This window comes from Nothobranchius furzeri, chromosome 4, assembly GCF_043380555.1.
Source record: "Nothobranchius furzeri strain GRZ-AD chromosome 4, NfurGRZ-RIMD1, whole genome shotgun sequence".
NCBI classification, from domain to species: domain Eukaryota; kingdom Metazoa; phylum Chordata; class Actinopteri; order Cyprinodontiformes; family Nothobranchiidae; genus Nothobranchius; species Nothobranchius furzeri.
In genome coordinates this window covers 12,239,395-12,258,314 of record NC_091744.1, presented here as the reverse complement: position 1 = coordinate 12,258,314, position 18,920 = coordinate 12,239,395, and the positions used below count along the sequence as shown (strand labels likewise).

The window sequence follows — 18,920 nt, the reverse complement described above, 5'->3', positions numbered from 1 at the left end:
GTCTCTGTCTCCCACTCCTCACGGACTACCCCCCCAGAACAACTCTTCTCTGGTTTCCCCTGGATCACAAACTGTAAGTCTCGACCTGTACCTCATTTGTCCGGATCCTCAACATCCACTAACTCTTCCCCCGTCTCTAGATAACCCCCCGGAGCCCCAGCTGGATTTTCCTGCTGCGCTTTTAGTTCACGTTTTATAAACTTTCTTTTTTATACCATACTCAGACTCTGTGAATGATTCTGCATGTGGTGGGTCAGACACCTTCCCCCCTAACATGACACTTGGTTGGACAAGTTTTTGTTTATATTTATACATTGTTTTCATTTTGTTCTCAATTCTCTCAACTACTTAGCTTTAGTAGGAGGATGTTTTATCTCAACAAGCTTTATTCTGTAAGTGAATAAATATATGGGTGCATATAGGACACACCCAAAGTCTTTTCTGGATTTGAATCATTTGGATGTGATACACTGATTTAACTATAACGCTGTTGGCAGACAAAGCAGAAATGTGATCAGTAATTCTCAGTTTTTACTGTGATAAAAGCTGAGCCAATCAGGGGATGGGTGGGCGTGTCTAGCAGCAACTTTAACGAGCCCCCAATGAAACGACTCATTCTGAAAGGTACTGAAAATGTCAAAGAGCTGGTGAGATTGCATTTTCCTGTTTTGTATAGACCACAAAATTGTTCTAACTTTAAAAATATAGTCGCAACACGTCCCCTTTAACATGTGCTTTTGTAGCAGGAAGTCCTTTACAGTTCTCCAATCAGCCCCAAGACAAAATGCACATTGCCGTACATGAAGCATTAAAAAGGCAAAGCGAGGTATAATTTATACATTTATTCTAATCACAACTGTACAGGAATGTATCGTCACAGCAGAAACGCAACCTAAACCTGACCGTGGAACAACAGCCGTCACAACACATCCAGAACTCCAACAGAAATGTACAGGCTCAGATCATTTCAACTCAACATTTAGATTCCTCTTGATTATCATCATAGTTATTATTATTCACATAGAACTATCTGTCTTTCAAATAGATCTTTGTTTTAAAGAGCATAAAAATACAAGTGGACTTTTCACTAGGATGAAAACTGGTGGCTGATCCACCGCCTTGGCTTATATGAAGGGAAAACACTGAAAAATGGGGGCGTCGGGAGGAGTGAAGCCAACTTATTACAGCTTACCAGATTTTTTTGTTATTTTATGTATTTATATTAGCTCATACAAGGCTTTGCAGTAGTTACAGAAGGTTGCAGACATTTGGGGGTTAACTTTTAGGGTTAAATCACTCGGACATCACTGACACAAAGGGGCGTTGACAAAGAAATCATGAAGCTGTTAAACAACAGGAATAGATAAATACGAAGGCACGGAGATTTGCAGAATAAACACCAAATTTAGAAATAATGGTGATAAAAGAGGAAGACGAGAAGGAGGTTAAGTTGATTAAAGGCAATTTTACTAACCAAACACTAGAGGGCGCTTTAGGAGCGCCTGTTTTAATGTTGATTGGATGGGCTATATAAAGCCTTGAAATGTGAAGAAATATATTTTTGAAATCACTGTTGTGCCCAGTAGCGGTTTTAGGCACGGGCAGACAGGACAGTTGCCCGGGGCGGCATTTTTTCATGACACAAAAGGGGCGCACAAGCGCTGAGTAAAAAATAAAAAAAGAAATCTGCGCCGCACCGAGGTGTTCTATTATCTGTCATATCACAGTGTCTGGATTGGAAACGGCAAGTTGGCGCCCCCTGCAGCTGCAGGCGCTCCTGCTGACTGAGAATGTTCACGTGTACCGTGCGTGTATGAAGAAGAGGAAGGGGAGGGGTGCGGCGGGGGAATTCACCTCTGGGTCTTTCCCAAATGAAATGAGCAGGTAGAGGCTGAATCAACTGTAACATGGCTATAGTCAATCACATCTTGATGTTCTTCTATTTAACGCACATTTCATTCATAATATCATAAACACAGGCCTATCATTCTTTCAGGTTTTTCTGAATTGTGTGAAATGACCAAATAAAAAAGGAAAAACAATGATTTTGTGGTCACATAAAGTGATAAAGATAAAGGTATGTACGCTCTCATGATGCATGTTTTCAATTTTTTTGAACCAGTTAACTGGGGTTTTAACGGTTAAATTCGGTCAACTATTTGCTAACAGAGCTAATAGGGCTGAAATATTGAAACGAATATTCAAATGGTTTGAAAAAATTCCTTGAATCGTTTTTTACTGATTCAAACTAGGATTTGTTAAATGCTTGCTGTGGCCTGTGGCCTGCCTGAACAACAACAAACACATGTTGATCATGTTCACATAATAATAAATAAAACAACTCTACAAGCAAACAAAGCTACTTCTGTCTCTGCTTCTCCGTCTCCTATCTCTTCCTCTCTGTGTCAGATTTTTAGTTACTCCTCTGCCTCCTTTAGCGATAATGGTACGTGTAATAAATGTAGCATTTTTGTAGCTTTGGAGGCGAGGGTGTCGGAATTGGAGTCCCGGCTCTGCGCTGTTGAAAAGCCCGTAAACAGCCGTAGCTACTTAGCTAGCGCGGGGCTAACTAGCTCAGAACTATCCCGTAGCGACCCTCCAGCAGAACCCAAGCAGCCGGGACCTCAGGCCGGCTGGGTGACGGTACGCAGGAAGCATAGAACTCAGCCTGTGGGCCACCACCAACCCGTCCACGTTTCTAATAGATTTTCCCCGCTCAGTGACGCACCCACTGACAAGCCGACTCTGATCATTGGCAGCTCCATAGTCAGAAACGTGGCATTAGAGACTCCAGCAACCATAGTTAAATGTTTACCTGGGGCCAGAGCGGGCGACATTAAATCTTATCTGAAACTGCTGACTAAGGATATGCGTAAATACAGTAAGATTGTTATCCACGCTGGCGGTAACGACACCCGGCTACGCCAATCGGAGGTCAGTAAAATTAATGTTGCTTCGGTGTGCAAGTTTGCCAAAGCAATGTCGGACTTCGTAATTTTCTCCGGCCCCCTGCCTGATCGGACCAGTGACGTCATGTTTAGCCGCACGCTGTCCTTCAACCGCTGGCTGTCTAGGTGGTGTCCTGAAAACAACGTGGGCTACATTGATAATTGGAAAACTTTTTGGGGAAAACCTGGTCTGATGCGGGGAGACGGCATCCATCCCTCTTTCGATGGAGCAGCTCTTCTTTCTAGGAACATGGCCAGTTTTATTAGTCCTCCATGACTACCCAGGGTCCAGACCAGGAAGCAGAGTCGTAGTTTAACCCACCCCTCTGCAGCTTCTGTACTGTTACCCACCCACTACCCCATAGAGACAGTGTCCTGCCCACGGCCAAAATCACACAGATTGAATATCAGGCTTAATAAAGCAAATCATGGAAATCTCATAAATATTAGAACAAATTCAACCGAGCAGAAAACTAGAAAAATTAAATGTGGGTTGTTGAACATTAGATCCATTTTTTCTAAGACTTTGTTAGTTAATGACTTGATTTGTGATAATCAGATCTCTTTGCTCTCTCTCACAGAATCCTGGCTGCAGCAAGAGGACTATGTTAGCTTAAACGAGTTGACTCCTTCAAATTATTTAAATCATCATATTGCTCGAAGTACAGGGCGAGGAGGAGGGGTAGCAACCAGTTTTCATTCGGACTTATTAATCAGTCCCTTACCAATTAATAGCTACAGTTCGTTCGAACATCTTATTCTTAGTTTTCCTAATCCAGATTGCAAAACTGTAAAACCACTCTTGTTTGTAGTTTTATATCGTCCACCAGGCCCTTACTCTGAGTTTTTGGATCAGATCTCTGATTTTTTATCTGATTTGGTGCTACATACTGATAAGGTCATTGTAGTGGGGTGTAACAGACGCTGTCTATTTTGGTGGCCACAAGGTGGCCTCATCGCTACATCTTGCTCTCCTGGCTCTAACGGAGCCAGGTGCAGCTCATTTCAATCAGTGCGCTCCCTGTTAAAAGGCAGCTCCTTCTGACATTCGAGGAGGGAAGCTTAGAAGAGGCCTGGTGTTAGAGCGAGTGTTCCTCTTTTTCCTTCCTAGAAAACCTGACGTTAAAGTCTCGTTTGATACCTATGTGGTTAGATTATCCTTCCTCGAAATATCAAGCTTGGTTGTGTTTCACTAGCATACTCGTAAAAGAGTTCAGCTCACCCTTTTGGTGGAGTTTTTGGTGTTCCTCCAAATTCCTTCCTTTTACCCGGTTTAGTCCCGGCGCTTTGTGTTTAGTTGTTTATTGTTATTTACCCACGTGTTGGATGACCTCTTTGTTTATTAATCTTAGTGTTGTTTGCCCAGTGTAACCGGGTCACCTTAGTTCCCGGAAGTAATTCTGGTTGTACGTGTCATGCCGCTGACACAGGAGAGGACAGGTGTGTAGTTAGAGGGCTGCTATAATTAGGGCAGCTGGGGTCTAGCCGCAAAAGTCGAAAGCCTCGCTTTGGGTGCAGACGTGGGTGTAGCTAAGTGGTGAGTGATCTGGCTTTGCTTTAGTTTAAAGGTTTTTTCCTTAATCGGTTTCTCTTTATGAAATGTGAGCAGGACTGAGGGGTGAACAACCGGGAATTTACATTGGCAAGCGGTCGGCCGATGAGGTACTGGTTTACAACATTCATAGCATTTTTTGTGCTTCGTTAGAATAGGACTAACAATGCGTGTTTTGTTCACAGATCTTAGCCTGCTACTGTTTTTCCAGTTCTTTTTATTAAACCTTTTCCAGCTCTTTTATTAAACCCTTTTTCCGGTTCTATTTTATCAATAGTCGTCTTCTCTAGAGGGGAAAGGAAGGAACACTTTTATGAGACTGGTGGTTAACATTGAGGACAGTGCTGTCTCTGGGAGGGTGTCACGACGTGCTGCGGAGTGGAGCGGAGATAAGGCGAGGATCCAGACCGGGGAGGAAGCAGGCAGACAGGTAGAAAAAAACTTCACAGGTTTATTAGGACGCACGCTGACAATGAAACAATGACTCCGCACAGGACACAAAACAGACAGGGTTTAAATACAGGAGGACCGGGAGCTAAGGTGATTGGGAAACAAGAGGCAGGTGGGGGTAATTAACGAGACGGAGCTGAACTAAACAGGGAGACAGGACAGGGTGTGACAGTACCCCCCCACCCCCCCACCCCCCCCACCCCACCCCCCCTCAAAGGGCGGATCCCAGACACCCACAGGAACAAGGAGCAGGGCGGGAGGAGGGGGACCCGGAGGGAGGGCCCAGAGGAACCGAGGGACCGATGGAGAGGCGGCAGGGAACAGCAGAGTCCGGGGGCCTGCGGCAAATGAGGAGGCGACGGGCGCTTGGAGGCCGGCGCCTGCGGCAGAAGAGGAGGCGACGGGCCCATGGAGGCCGGTGCCTGCGGCAGATGAGGAGGCAACGGGCCCCTGGAGGCCGGCGCCTGCGGCAGAAGAGGAGGCGACGGGCCCTTGGAGGCTGGTGCCTGCGGCAGAAGAGGAGGCGATGGGCCCTTGGAGGCCGGCGCCAGCGGCAGAGGAGGAGACGAGGACGGACCCTTGAGGGTCTGCGTCCATGATAGAGGAGCTCTGCAGGCTGGGCCGGTGACAAAGTCTCTGCAGGCTGGGCCGGTGACAAAGTCTCTGCAGGCTGGGCCGGAGCGGCCCTCAAAACCACCATCGGAACCGGAAACCGTGGAGACGCCCGGCTGGACGGAGTGTCGACCTCTTGAGTGCAGAGAGCATCCCCAGATGAGGCGACTTCAGACGAGGCGACATCGTCAGACAAGGCGACTTCAGACGAGGCGACGTCGTCAGACGAGCCGACTTCAGACGAGGCGACGTCGTCAGACGAGCCGACTTCAGAGACGGCGACGTCATCAGACGAGCCGACTTCAGAGGCGACGACGTCATCAGACGAGCCGACTTCAGAAGAGGAGGCGATGTCATCAGAGGAGGAGGCCACGTCATCAGACGGGCCGACTTCGGAGGAGGAGGCCACATCAGACGAGCCGACTTCAGAGGCGACGTCATCAGACGAGCCGACTTCAGAGGCGACGTCATCAGACGAGCCGACTTCAGAGGAGGAGGCAACGTCATCAGACGAGCCGACTTCAGAGGAGGAGGCGACATCATCAGAGGAGCCGACTTCAGAGGAGGAGGCGACGTCATCAGAGGAGGAGGCCACGTCATCAGACGAGCCGACTTCAGAGGAGGAGGCGACGTCATCAGAGGAGGAGGCCACGTCATCAGACGAGCCGACTTCAGAGGCGACGTCATCAGACGAGCCGACTTCAGAGGAGGAGGCAACGTCATCAGACGAGCCAACTTCAGAGGAGGAGGCGACGTCATCAGAGGAGCCGACTTCAGAGGAGGAGGCGACGTCATCAGAGGAGGAGGCCACGTCATCAGACGAGCCGACTTCAGAGGAGGAGGCCACGTCATCAGAGGAGGAGGCCACGTCATCAGAGGAGGAGGCCACGTCATCAGACAGGCCGACTTCGGAGGACACGCCTTCGGACACGTCGACTTCAGAGGAGGCGCCTTCGGACACGTCGACTTCAGAACAGGCGCCTTCGGACACGTCGACTTCAGAACAGGAACGGGCGTCGACTTCAGAACAGGAACGGGCGTCGACTTCCCTTGACTTCTTGTCCGAGGGCGTCGGCTTCGGGTCCGGGGGCGTCGACTTCTGGTCCTTCGGTTTTCGGACGGTCGACCTCTGGACCGGAACCGGAACCGTCTACTTCGGGCCCGGAGGAGTCAGCTTCTGGTCCCTCGACTTCTGAACCGCCGAGTTTTGGTCCGGATCCGGTACCGTCTGCTTTTGGGTCGGTAGCAGGGCCGCTGCTAGGAGAGCTTGGAGCGATGAGGAGAGGCGGGAGGTCAGCTTGTCCAACTCTAGCTCCCTGAGGCTGAGCGCCCAACGGAGCTGGGCCAGCTCAGTCCGCTGACCAGCGAGATCTGCTGGGTGAATCCCGCGCTCGCTCCTCTGGCCCAGAGACGAGGAGGATAGAGCATCCAGGTGAGACTCCTGGCGGCTGAGGAGCTCGCGGAACCGGTCGAGCTCCGCCCGTTGTTCTATCAGCCGGGCTGCGATTGCTGCTCCTTCCTCTGCAACCGACGGAGGCTCCGGTTCGGCAGGAGACGGGACTGGTGGTCTGGCCGGGGGCGTGTCCGAACTGCCACGCCGGGCTCGGCCAGCGGCGGGCTCGAAGCTCCGTCCAGAAGCGCAGGGCTGCGGTGGATTCCAGGGCGTCTCTCCCCACGCCGTGGACCGACTCCGGGGGTACAGATCGCCAGCCTCGTGCCCCCATAGCTGGAGCGATCTGGCAGCGGCTCCCAGTCCAAACATGCCTCCGGTTCCGGGAGGACAGGGAGGAACGCCGCGGCCGAAGGTCGGCGATGCCGGCGGCGGCAACGAGGCGGAGCTGGGCCTGGAGACGGAGAAGCCGGCTGGTGGGTCGGGGTAAGCCACTGGAGCAGATTCTCCCAAGGCAGAATCTCCCGGCTGGATCCATCAACGGGTTCGGGTGGAGTCATTCTGTCACGACGTACTGCGGAGTGGAGCGGAGATAAGGCGAGGATCCAGACCGGGGAGGAAGCAGGCCGGCAGACGGGTAGAATTAACTTCACAGGTTTATTAGGACGCACGCTGACAATGAAACAATGACTCCACACAGGACACAAAACAGACAGGTATGGCGTCAGAGGCGTGCCACAACACGTGCACGCGGATTGGGTCCACATCGCGCGTGTGAACGGGACTCGCGAGTGAAAATATACATAGCGAGAGGTCATTTGTGCACTGAGAGGGAGCAAACTGTGTCTGTGAGCGCACAAGGATGTGCACAAGTGACAAACCTGCGTGCGCGCGTTGCCAACGAGCACACGGCAGAGGAAAACGTGCGCGCGCGGCAGCCTCTCTGCGCGCTCGGCAGCCTCTCTGCGTGCTCGGTTTCTGACTCTGCTCGCTCGGCTGTAAGGGGTTTTGGCACTCTGGAGGCGTGGCCTGTGGCAGATCTTCTCTGTCCTCTGATTGGTTAGTTTACCCCGCACTTTACCCTCTACCTATCTATATAAAGAAATCTGATATTCAGTAGTTGTTGTCATAGCTCAGCTGGTAGAGCTGGTGACTCTCCCCCCAGAGGATCCAGGTTCGAGTATGGGCAAGGCAAATAGAGTAGATGTTGTGTAATTTTTTCCTAATTCCTGTGATATTATTTTACAGTTGTGACCGTTCAACTGTCATTAAACGTCCGAATGTTTGCTGGGCAGTGTTTTAAAAAGTGCACATAAGCTAGATGATTTTAACCATATAAAATTAATATTTTTTGTGATACTGGAAAAATACATACTGAAATAAAACTACTGATTGAAAACTTTATGACTGTGGTTGTATAATATATGACTCACTAATACACTGCAAAGGCCCTTAGAGTGGGGCTTCCAGAGAGAAAGAGAGAGAATTTGTATTCTGTCAAAGTAGTAATATTACTTCAGCCACTCTTGAGAGGAGACTCCAGGTAAAAATAGACTTGTGGGTGTAGGTATGTTCAAGTTTAAAAAGTTCTTGCCTCATTAATGTATTGTTTATTTTTTTCAGCATTTAATTGACAAATTATCCTTTCAAATAATTAATTGATGAGTTACATAATTGTCCATTTAGAATTGTTGAATGGACTGAGTCAAGTTTGGTGCACTTTATATATTTCAAAACATGTTTTTTTATTTATTTTAATGATTCATATAAATAATTTAAATGTTAATTTAATGAAATATTTCTATTTTTTCATTACCTCACCCTTGTTTTGACAAAAACGGGACCTTGCTGGATAATATCATGGAGAAACTATTTGTTCACAGTACTTGGCTCAGTGAGGATCTGTATAGCAAAGGAGGAGATACTCCGAAATCTGTCTGCAGATTGTTACAACCCAGACTGGAAGTGGTGGGCTGTAATAAGAAAGGAGACCAAACAGAGGAGTGGGGGGTTCAACAACTGATTTATTTAACCAAAGTAAGGATTTACTAAAGCAAGTTAGTGAACAGAAAATGGCCATCTCAAGGTTTTACTCGGATGTCCCTCAGCAGGGTGCAGCACTGTTGAAGGTCATCTGAATGAAAGCTTGATATGCAGCTTCTTTATGAAAGTGTGTAAATATACAGTGTGGTTGCCGTACATATGTTGAGGTTCTCAGACATCAGGCGTCTTTGCCCAGGCCTTCACTAGTGGGCTATTTTAAAAGTTGGTAAGGAGAAAAACCACAGCATATAGCTGATTGTTTACAAATGCAAGGAGGGGAATAACAATCAAAAAGCTTGTGTTCTTGGACCAGATGAATGGAGTGCTCCACATGCACTCTCAGACATGTTATGGCTTCTGTTTCTATAACTTCACATGCAGACATTTGAGTTTTGCCAGAAAGGAAAGGACTAACCTGGGAATCTGGTGTGTTGAAAATGCTACAACTAGAGATGGTCATCATGGTAGACAGGGGTTTCTTCATTGATGACATTGTGCCCTGCAAAGTGTACAGGCCAGCTTTCCTTTCTGGCAAACCTCAAATGTCTGCATGTGAAGTTATAGAAACAGAAGCCATAACATGTCTGAGAGTGCATGTGGAGCGCTCCATTCATCTAGAACAGCTGAAAAAGAAAAAGAGATATTATGGGTGGTGTGTGTCAGCCTTCAGAAAGATGCTGATCAACTAGCTGAACAGGCAGAAAACAAACCGAGCACGCTCATGGCTCAAATGATAACAAAATCTAAAACTCTAAGGAAGAGATACAGGGACAAATGCAATGAACTGACAGATGTTGAGTCAGAGCTGGAATCAAAAACTAGTGAGCTAAGGCACATGCATTAATCCTGTTGTGTGTGAAAAAAATGCTGTAGCATGTTCAATAACATGTAACTTTCCATGCAACTATGTATTTGCTATGTTCCAGGCATACATTTTTTTGTTGTTTATCTCAGGGTACATTATAATACATTGAATTCTCAGAGGATTTTTTTATGTACATATATATCCGTGGATTCTCATGTGTGTTTGTTTATGGCATTAAAAAGGTTAAAAATGGCATTAAAATGGCATTAAAAAGCATTAAATTTGTTTTGCTGATTTCTGCAGAAACCCTGGATAAAGAAAGTCACTCATCCTGCCGGAAAGATTACACACGAGTGTAAGGTGTATGGAGCTTTCAGTGAACTATTTTCAGTTGGTGAAAAAAAAATCATGAATGAAAGAATTTGGAAAATCAACAGTTCATAATTGTTTTTAAGAATAAAAACAACAGGTTTTTTTTCAGTCATTCTTGTGAAATTGATATTACTAATATTATTTGAAACACATGATCAAAATACAGTTCAACCCCAATAAAAAACATAAGAGATGTTTGATGCTTTTGGTGCTAAACTTTGGATCCATGACAGGTGGTCACTAGACTTTTAAAACCAGTCTAGAGCAGTTTCCGTTTTTATCTGCATGGCACAGCATGATGGTTGTTTCTGTCCTCCAGGTAAAGGCACAGTTGAAAGGAACACAAGGAAATCATGGATGGATTGGATGATTTTACAGTATCGATTCTAAATGGTATGTCAACCTTGTGTTTCAAAATATATTCATCTGTGTAAACTGCTGAGTAACTGGATTGTTTATGCTCACAGTTGTTTAATTTAACTATGTTCTGTAATCCTTATTCACATAGATTCTGAGATTGGAGATTCTCCTATGTTTTTTAAATGTTTGTTATGTTTTTTTAGCTGACAAGGATAGTCGAGTAACGCAGGCCAGGCATTACAAGACTCTGCAGGCAATGTATAAGAAGCCAAAGCCCAACCAAGACGCTGTCCGACAAATCCTTGACCTTGAGTTTCAATCAAGACGAGCCTTCATTGACAGTGATGTTCTGAAAGAAGAGGAAAGAGCCGGAAAGATTCTCGAGGCATACCCATGTTTCAAGGAGCTTCACAATGTAAGTGGCTTATTTTTTATTGTTTCTTCCCCATAAAGCAAGCATATACTTTTTTGTTTCTTTCACTATAGGTGATGGACGAGCTGAGGCGCATCCTGGATAAAGGCAACTGCACATTCCTGACAGAATTAAAGAAGCGATGGGATGACTTCTGCTCCACGGTTCAGTTTTACGGTGTTTGGAAGAAGGTGTTGAAGCCACCCATGAACCTGGATGAAGGTTAGTCATTGTGCTGTCATCCACACACCATGTAACTGTTGCTACAGATATAAGTATGATTATCGTTATGTATATTGTTAACACTGATGAAACTGGAATAATTGTACCATATTGGTTAGAATGTCAGATGACCCCTCTTTAATAAAGTATATAGTTAAATATTTCTTAAGCTGAGGAGACCAAACTTTCTCAGAGAAAAAGATGATAGCTGGGGTGCAATGTCACATCCACTCCTGCCGGAACCAACCGGACTCCACCTCCCATCAGGCCAGGAGTCGAACCTACTGCTCCCGTCAGAAGCCAAATTTCCCGCTCCTCTCGGAAGCACACACCTGGAGCAGCTGGCTTTTTCCTGCCTCCCGCTCCAACTCCAGCCGTGGGGTAATTCACCGTCTGTGACAGCATGACTGAGCCCTGTCACGGATGGTGACTTACCCCACGGCTGGAGTCGATGGAGCGGGAGGCAGGAAGAAGCTGGCTGCTCCAGGTGTGGGTGGAGTGTGCTCCAGAGAGGAGCAGGAGATTCGGCTCCGGATCGGAGCAAGGAGTTTAGAGTCTGTTAAGGTAAAAGAGGCTCTAGTCTTGAGCTTGAAGAACCCTCGATGACTGACGGCGTCTGGAAGAATGCTTCCGGCTTTTATGAGTGGCGTAGGGAACGTTGGCGAGTGCCGGAGGCACGAGGCCTGATAGGAGGTGGAGTCCGGTTGGTTCTGCTGGGAGTGGATCCGGCAAGAGTGGATGTGACAGTGCACTGTGTGTCCTTGAACATTGATAAGTTCGAGGGGCAACAAGGACAAGAAGCTTGACCTTTCTGTACATTACATCAACTACATTTAAAATTAAACACAACAAACCATAAAAATAGTCTACAGTGTTTAAATTTATTTATAATTTTATTTATATTGCTCTTTGTGACTGCTAGGATTCTGGGGCCTCATTCACCAAAACTTTGTAGAAATATTCCTAAATTCGTTCCTATGAAAGAAATTTAGATTGTTCGTACAAACAGTCAAAATCCTGATTTATGAAACATGCGGTGGCCTCTCGTACGCACGTTCCTCTATACTCGTCTGATTAAAAATCACACATGCATACCCAGGTGCTCATGTCTGTTCAGTCATTTATATACAGAAACACCCTCAATTAACCATATTTGGTCACGCTACGTCCTCAGCACATTAAGGGATTCCTGTGTTCTACCCAGAAAAAAGAAAACTTGCGAGATCGAGACACTGGCTGCCAAAGTGCAAAAGAACCAAGCTAGTTGCAGAGGTTATAAACACAGTCGGGACAGATGAGAGGTTCCTGTCGGGAATAAATTAAAAATAGAATTGAATACATCGTAGAGTAACGAGTTGTTATTTACATTTAAGAAGTCGATCTGCCTGGTGTTTGTTTTATTTGGAAATGTCTGAGAGTGCAGCCTCTTCTGAGCTGTCATTCAGTCTGGTTACCTTGAAGCGTGTGATTGGGGAGCAGAGGAGGTTCTGGAGGGTTCTAGTTGTAAAATAGAATATGGACTGGATTCGGATTTGTGCGGTTCATCTGTCGCTCCACAATGGATCCCAAATCACAGCATAGCTCCAGATGGATCTCCTGCCAGTGCATTCAAGGACACGAGAGCATGCTCAAATCCTTAATAATAACATAGAAACAATCTTTTATTTAATTCAGGCAGTAAGCAAGTGCCGACTGGCTTGAGATCCAGTCAGCTGCGGAGTCGATGCTCTTGTGATTGACTCTTGAATGTCTAGACCTATAATATAAGATGAACAATTTTTGTCAAATGAGTGTACAAAATAATGCTTTCTGGTATTTAGAAAAATACAGGACTGTTAATGGTGGCACGGGATTATTTGTGAACTCAAGATGAAGCTGTCAATCAGATTTAGGCAGAGTAATGTTGAACTAAAAGTTGATTTACTGTGTTCCAGTGAAACACAACATAGCCCTGTTCAGGGCACTCCCCATGCTCTTCCCATCACCAGCTGTACCCCCCAAGAAGCTGGGACATGCCAGTGAGGCATTAATTCATGTCCTTCAGGTTAGTTTTCTCATTGAATGTCTGCAAGTGGTTTTATTTTGTACATGCAGGGTTTTTCCTGACTCAAATTGAGGCAGAGGTGGTACCATCCTGACCATGCCCCACCACATATTCTGTGCATTCAACTGCCTCAATTTTTTAAAAGCCAAATATGTTATCGTTAAGTGTTTGAATCTAAGCTTCTGTGGATTAATTGAATATTTCATTTGACAACGTTTCAAGTGAAACAAAACTGGTTTGCTGCTAAAAAATATGAAATAAAACATCAAAATGATCAGGCTGAAATAGACTCTTATTATGAAAGGCTCAATAATATGCATTTGATTAGTGTTTATTTCCTTTTTACCATCTGATATTTATAGTTAAAATATTTTTATATATTTGACCCACATTTCAGTAACGTTTTAGGTTTGTATTAATAACACTCATCTTAGTCTAAATGACACATAAATATATGCAGTAAAATATAATGTATTTCATTAACATGCATTTGTATTGGAAATGGTAACAACATTTAATTTCTGCTGCTAACAATGCAATGATGGCATGTCTATTATGTACGGGTTGGCAATAATACAGTTTAAATTATGTTCACTACAACGGCTTGCTGTACTTCCTGCTCCTGTGTGTGGAGCAGACTTGTAGCAGTAATGTGACTCGTATCTGCAGCGGTTCTGATCCGTAGTGCTGCAGGATGCAGAATAAACAGGATGGTGGGGACTTTTCATCTCTCTCTCTCTCTCTCTCTCTCTCTCTCTCTCTCTCTCTCTCTCTCTCTCTCTCTCTCTCTCTCATAATGTAATGTAATTAAAATTAGTATTAGACAGAGTCTCAAAGTAATTAAAATTAAATGGTCAGTCATGTGGGGACAGCAATTGTGTCTCAAGTAGTTGGACTGCACCAGTAACATTTCAGATTCTCTGTTCTACCATGAAGAAATAATTTGTCCTTTTTCTTTAGCCAACAGAAGATCCAGCCATGTACCTCCAGAAGAGATCCCTCTTGGGCCCGGTTTTGCTGTTTGATGGGTCATCCTGTCTTGTGGCACTGGAAACCACTTCCATCACCACATTTGCAAAAGAAGACCTCGGTCAAGGTTTGCTGTATCTAATGGCATACTGCTACACCCTGCATCTCACTTATCCAAAGTGTGTGGCAACCCTTCTGTCTGTCATTCAGACTGAAGTTTTAAAGGACAATATCCATGAGCAAGACACCACAGGCTCATACAAAAAAGCCATGGCAGAGTGGAAAAGTTTTTGTTAGAAGTAGCACTGTCCAAGCTAGACTGTCATGTTTGTTCAGAAAAGTTCTTACCCAACATTTAGAGGTTGTGATGTAGACATTTACAACTACATTCTTAATTTTTTTTTTGTTAGATTCTTCCTGACACTGTATACGTAACCTAAAAAAAAATCTGTGTCTAAAATGTTCATCTTAAAACAAAGTTTTAGTATATGAAATGTTGAGGTTCTTCATGTGTTAGAGGAATACAAAACAATACGCTTAAAATTAAGATTTGTTAAGAAAGTCGTTGATCTGTGCGATGTTTGGAAAAATTTTTGACATTTGAAAAGAAATATCAAATAAAGGTGTTTTTTACACCCTGTGCCTAATTTTTTTTATTATAAATTCTTTGTCTTGATTTAAAACAAAACCTATTAATGATTCTTGATTGCAGAAGATTAATCTTGTACAGTTGCTTGTTCCAAGATTGTTCATCTCAACATGAGAGGGATAAAAAACTGAAAAAAGCACCAACAGGCTAGTTTTGAGTTAATTTTATTTAATTTTGCACTTGAAATTAGTGTTTCACTACTTGTATTAAGAAATCTGTCACTTGTCTAAAGTGTAGATATTTTTTCTTATTTCAAGAAGTCTTACCAAGTGCAATTATCTTGCTGCACTGGCAGATTATTTCACTTAATTTAAGGTCATTTAGACTAAATTCAACTATTTTTTAGCTTATTTTAAGATGGCTAATTTTTGCAGTGTAAACCTTCAACTTGCGTTTTGGATCCAATCCCAACCAAATTATTTAAAGAAGCATTTCCTTTGGTTACTGCCCCCATTCTACATATAATAAATCTATCCTTAGTAAATGGATATGTACCACAAGATTTTAAGGTTGCTGTAATCAAACCTTCACTTAAGAAGCCTTCTCTGGATCCAGATGACCCAATGAATTATAGACCAATATCTAACCTTCCATTTTTATCCATAGTCCTGGACAAAATAGTGGCCATCCAAGTATGTGAGCATTTAAACACTAATGCTCTTTTTGAGGAATTTCAGTCTGGTTTTAGAGAGTATCACAGCACTGAAACTGCGTTAGTGAGAGTTACAAATGATATTCTCATGGCCTCGGATAAGAATCTTGTGTCTGTTCTAGTCTTGTTAGATCTCAGTGCTACCTTTGACACAGTTGATCACAATGTTCTTTTAGAAAGACTTGAACATGTTGTAGGGATCAAAGGAACAGCGCTAGGCTGGTTTAAATCCTACCTGTCTGACAGATTTCATTTTGTAAATGTACATGACAAATCGTCTTCATACTCCAGGGTTACTTGTGGAGTACCACAGGGTTCAGTGCTTGGACAAATTCTTTTTACTATATATATGCTCCCAATTGGTAAAATCATTAGACAGCATGGGATAAACGTCCACTGTTATGCTGACGATACTCAGTTATATTTATCCATTAACCCTGATGAACCTAATCGGTTGGGTAGATTACAGGCTTGTCTTGAGGACATAAAAAATTGGATGACTCTAAACTTTTTGCTTTTAAATCAAGACAAGACGGAAGTTCTCATCTTTGGACCATAAATCCAGAAAAGGAAATTGCTTAGCCAATCACCTGACCTGAATGGCATTACATTAATCTCCGAGAACAAAGTAAGGAACCTTGGTGTTATCTTTGACCATGACATTCAAATCCCAGGTTAAACAGGTTTGTAGGATTTCCTTTTTCCATGCACCTTCGGAATATTGCTAAGATTAGAAGCATCCTTTCCAGGAGTGATGCTGAAAAACTAGTTCATGCATTTATTACATCAAGACTGGATTACTGTAATTCATTACTCTCAGGAAGTCCACAGAATGTAGTTAAAAGTCTTCAGCTTGTCCAAAATGCTGCAGCTAGAGTTCTGATGAGAATTAAAAAGAGAGATTATATCTCTCCTGTCTTAGCTTCCCTACATTGGCTACCTGTTAAATTCAGAATAGATTTTAAGATCATCCTTCTCACATAAAAAGCTCTTAATAATAAAGCTCCATCATACATCAGTGATCTGATTGTTCCATACGTTCCTAACCGAGCATTTCGCTCTCAGACTGCAGGTCTACTGGTGGTTCCCAGAATATCTAAAATTAGGATGGGAGGCAGATCTTTTAGTTATCAGGCTCCTCTCCTGTGGAGCCAGCTCCCAGCCTTAGTCCATGAGGCAGACACTTTGTCTACTTTTAAGAATAGGCTTAAAACATTTTTATTTGATAGGGCCTATGGTTAAAATCTGATGTTAGCCTAAATCTGGACAAGTGGGGGAGTAGAGGGAGGTGGAGTGTACAGTCGGTAAAGACAGCTCTCCCTTGTCCTGACTCCAACATGCCTCCATCTAAATAGGATAGATTATTGTAAGGTTATGAAGTTCATTATTTTCAACTCCATACAGCTGCCCCCTGTGCACAATAACACCATGTAGAAAAACCAAGGTCGGGTGTTCCTCAGACTGTTTACATTCCAGGAGAAGAGCCCGAAGGAGGAGAAGAAACTTTACTTAATCAAAGTACTTTATTTGTGATTAAAATTATTAAGCAAAACAGTTGTTGATCAACAATAATCAAGTGAATTATCTGTGAAATAAATATGTCATGAATTATGTTTAATGAAACAGGACTACGGCACAGACATACTGATCCTCATCTCCATAGAAACGCATGACACATTGTTCCAACCAATCAGAGCTTTCGGGTGCCGCAGGAGAATCTGGTGTTGACTTCAAGTGTCCAATCCACTTTACTACAACTTATCAACAATTCAGAGATATAAAACAAGGCAACGCCATTTTTAAGTCAGTTCCATTTTGACTTCAGTTCTAGCCACCGTCATCCTAAAGAAAAGCACAGCCTGGCCAGATGTGTTTTCTTCTTTAAACTAAGAACTGTGAAGCGGGAGATTTTCGTCGTTTTAACAACCAGACGACGTCCTTTCAAAATAAGAGCACCTGCTGACGCCGCCGAACGGTACCGGGGTCGACCCTCCAGACGGGCTTTGAAACGTTGTGATCGCTGCACCGACAGCTCCAGCGTACATCCGAGGTCTCCAGACCTGGCATTTCCTGATCTACCTGAGAGACCCCCACTGGGTACGTACACGGCAAAATAGCGGCTCATGTCATCACTTTATAAGCCTCGTGATATCTAGTCATAACAAAGACGACCAGATTCATTGACGTCAGCCTAGAGAGTCTGAACCAGACACACCCACACACACACACATGCACCAACACAACATCCGAATCCATTTTCATCCATCACAGAGTTAGTCCTGGTAGATTGTTTAGAATTTATAATTCAGAAATTAAAGATTCTCAAACGATCCCATCTCTCTCTCTTTTCTTGTCTCAAAGTCAATACAGAGTGTTTAATTAAACTCCCTGATGATAAAAACAGCCTATTCTTCTGTTTATAAAAAGTGAACTACTTACAGTGTATTAAAATACAACTTTAGATAGTTACATCACTTCAATTCCGTTACATTATCATGAGTTATCTCTGTAGTTATGCTGCTATAGGCTTAAGCCTGATTTATGCTTCTCCGTCTGCGTCAGTGCGGAGACACGCAACGCCATTATCTGTCCTTGCGTAGGGCTTCGGCAGGCACGCAAGTATGTACGGAGTCGAGCCCACTTTTTTAAACATCCGTCGAACGAGACGGATTACGCAAGCTTGTGATTGGTCAGGACGCAGCTGTTGTTTACAGCGCCGCCATTGCAAAGAGAGCCGAGTTTAACTAGCGGCAGACATGGAGAAGCTTGAAGAATACCTCGCGAAAAAACTAAAAATATGAACGTTTAAATCCCGTGACTGGAGGAGTGAAAAGATGCGCAGCAAGCTTTTTATTTGTGGACGGAAATGACAGGAAACGTGGGTTTAGAGGTGGGGAGCGCATGAAGAGGTGGGAGAATGAGAGACAAATATGTCCGTGTTAAAAGTCTCATATACCCCAAAACACAATATAAACACACGATCTTGGACCGATACATGACAGGATACCACAGAACAGCGCTGCACCCTCTGTTGTCCTGCCCGGCAATTGCTTTGCAACACTCTCCAGGAGACGGAGAAGCACGAGAGCAAAACGCTTCCGTCAATCCGTGCGTATCCGTCCCTTGCGGAGCTGACGGAGAAGCATAAACCAGGCTTTAGACTGCTGGAAGATACACTGACCACTTTTCACATTCTACTGCTTTCTTCCACAAACTGCTCTTTAACTGTATTATTTTCTGCAATTTCAGCTGTTAACTTTATTTTCTCTCTGTTTTTCTCCCCAGAAGAAGCTACAACAATGTTCTGCTGAGCTGTGGTGGCCTCATGGAGGGGGCTATTGTCTAGCACACTGCTGCTAACCACTTAAACTTTCTCCCTCTCCTGATAATAACTTTTTGCTTTCCTTGACAGTGTATGTGCTACTACTAGTTTATCTGTT

At 44.2% G+C, this 18,920-nt stretch overlaps 1 protein-coding gene across 5 annotated transcripts; it reads left to right on the top strand.

Moving 5' to 3' along the window:
* LOC129161917 (uncharacterized) lies at positions 1 to 14,814 on the top strand. Of its 5 annotated transcripts, XM_070550086.1 has the most exons (9): positions 4,468 to 4,485; positions 4,558 to 4,610; positions 4,778 to 4,930; positions 10,104 to 10,155; positions 10,492 to 10,565; positions 10,736 to 10,947; positions 11,019 to 11,166; positions 13,101 to 13,210; positions 14,171 to 14,814. In XM_070550086.1, the coding sequence occupies exons 5-9, from the start codon at positions 10,526 to 10,528 to the stop codon at positions 14,474 to 14,476; spliced, it is 816 nt and encodes a 271-aa protein (XP_070406187.1). In that variant the 5' UTR covers positions 4,468 to 4,485; positions 4,558 to 4,610; positions 4,778 to 4,930; positions 10,104 to 10,155; positions 10,492 to 10,525; the 3' UTR covers positions 14,477 to 14,814. The 5 variants fall into 5 exon arrangements, with proteins under 5 accessions (XP_070406188.1, XP_070406189.1, XP_070406186.1 ...); XM_070550087.1 differs by lacking the exons at positions 4,468 to 4,485; positions 4,558 to 4,610; positions 4,778 to 4,930 and adding an exon at positions 1 to 73; XM_070550088.1 differs by lacking the exons at positions 4,468 to 4,485; positions 4,558 to 4,610; positions 4,778 to 4,930 and adding an exon at positions 1 to 73 and having other exon boundaries at positions 10,104 to 10,160.
* Positions 14,815 to 18,920: the final 4,106 nt, after the last annotated feature.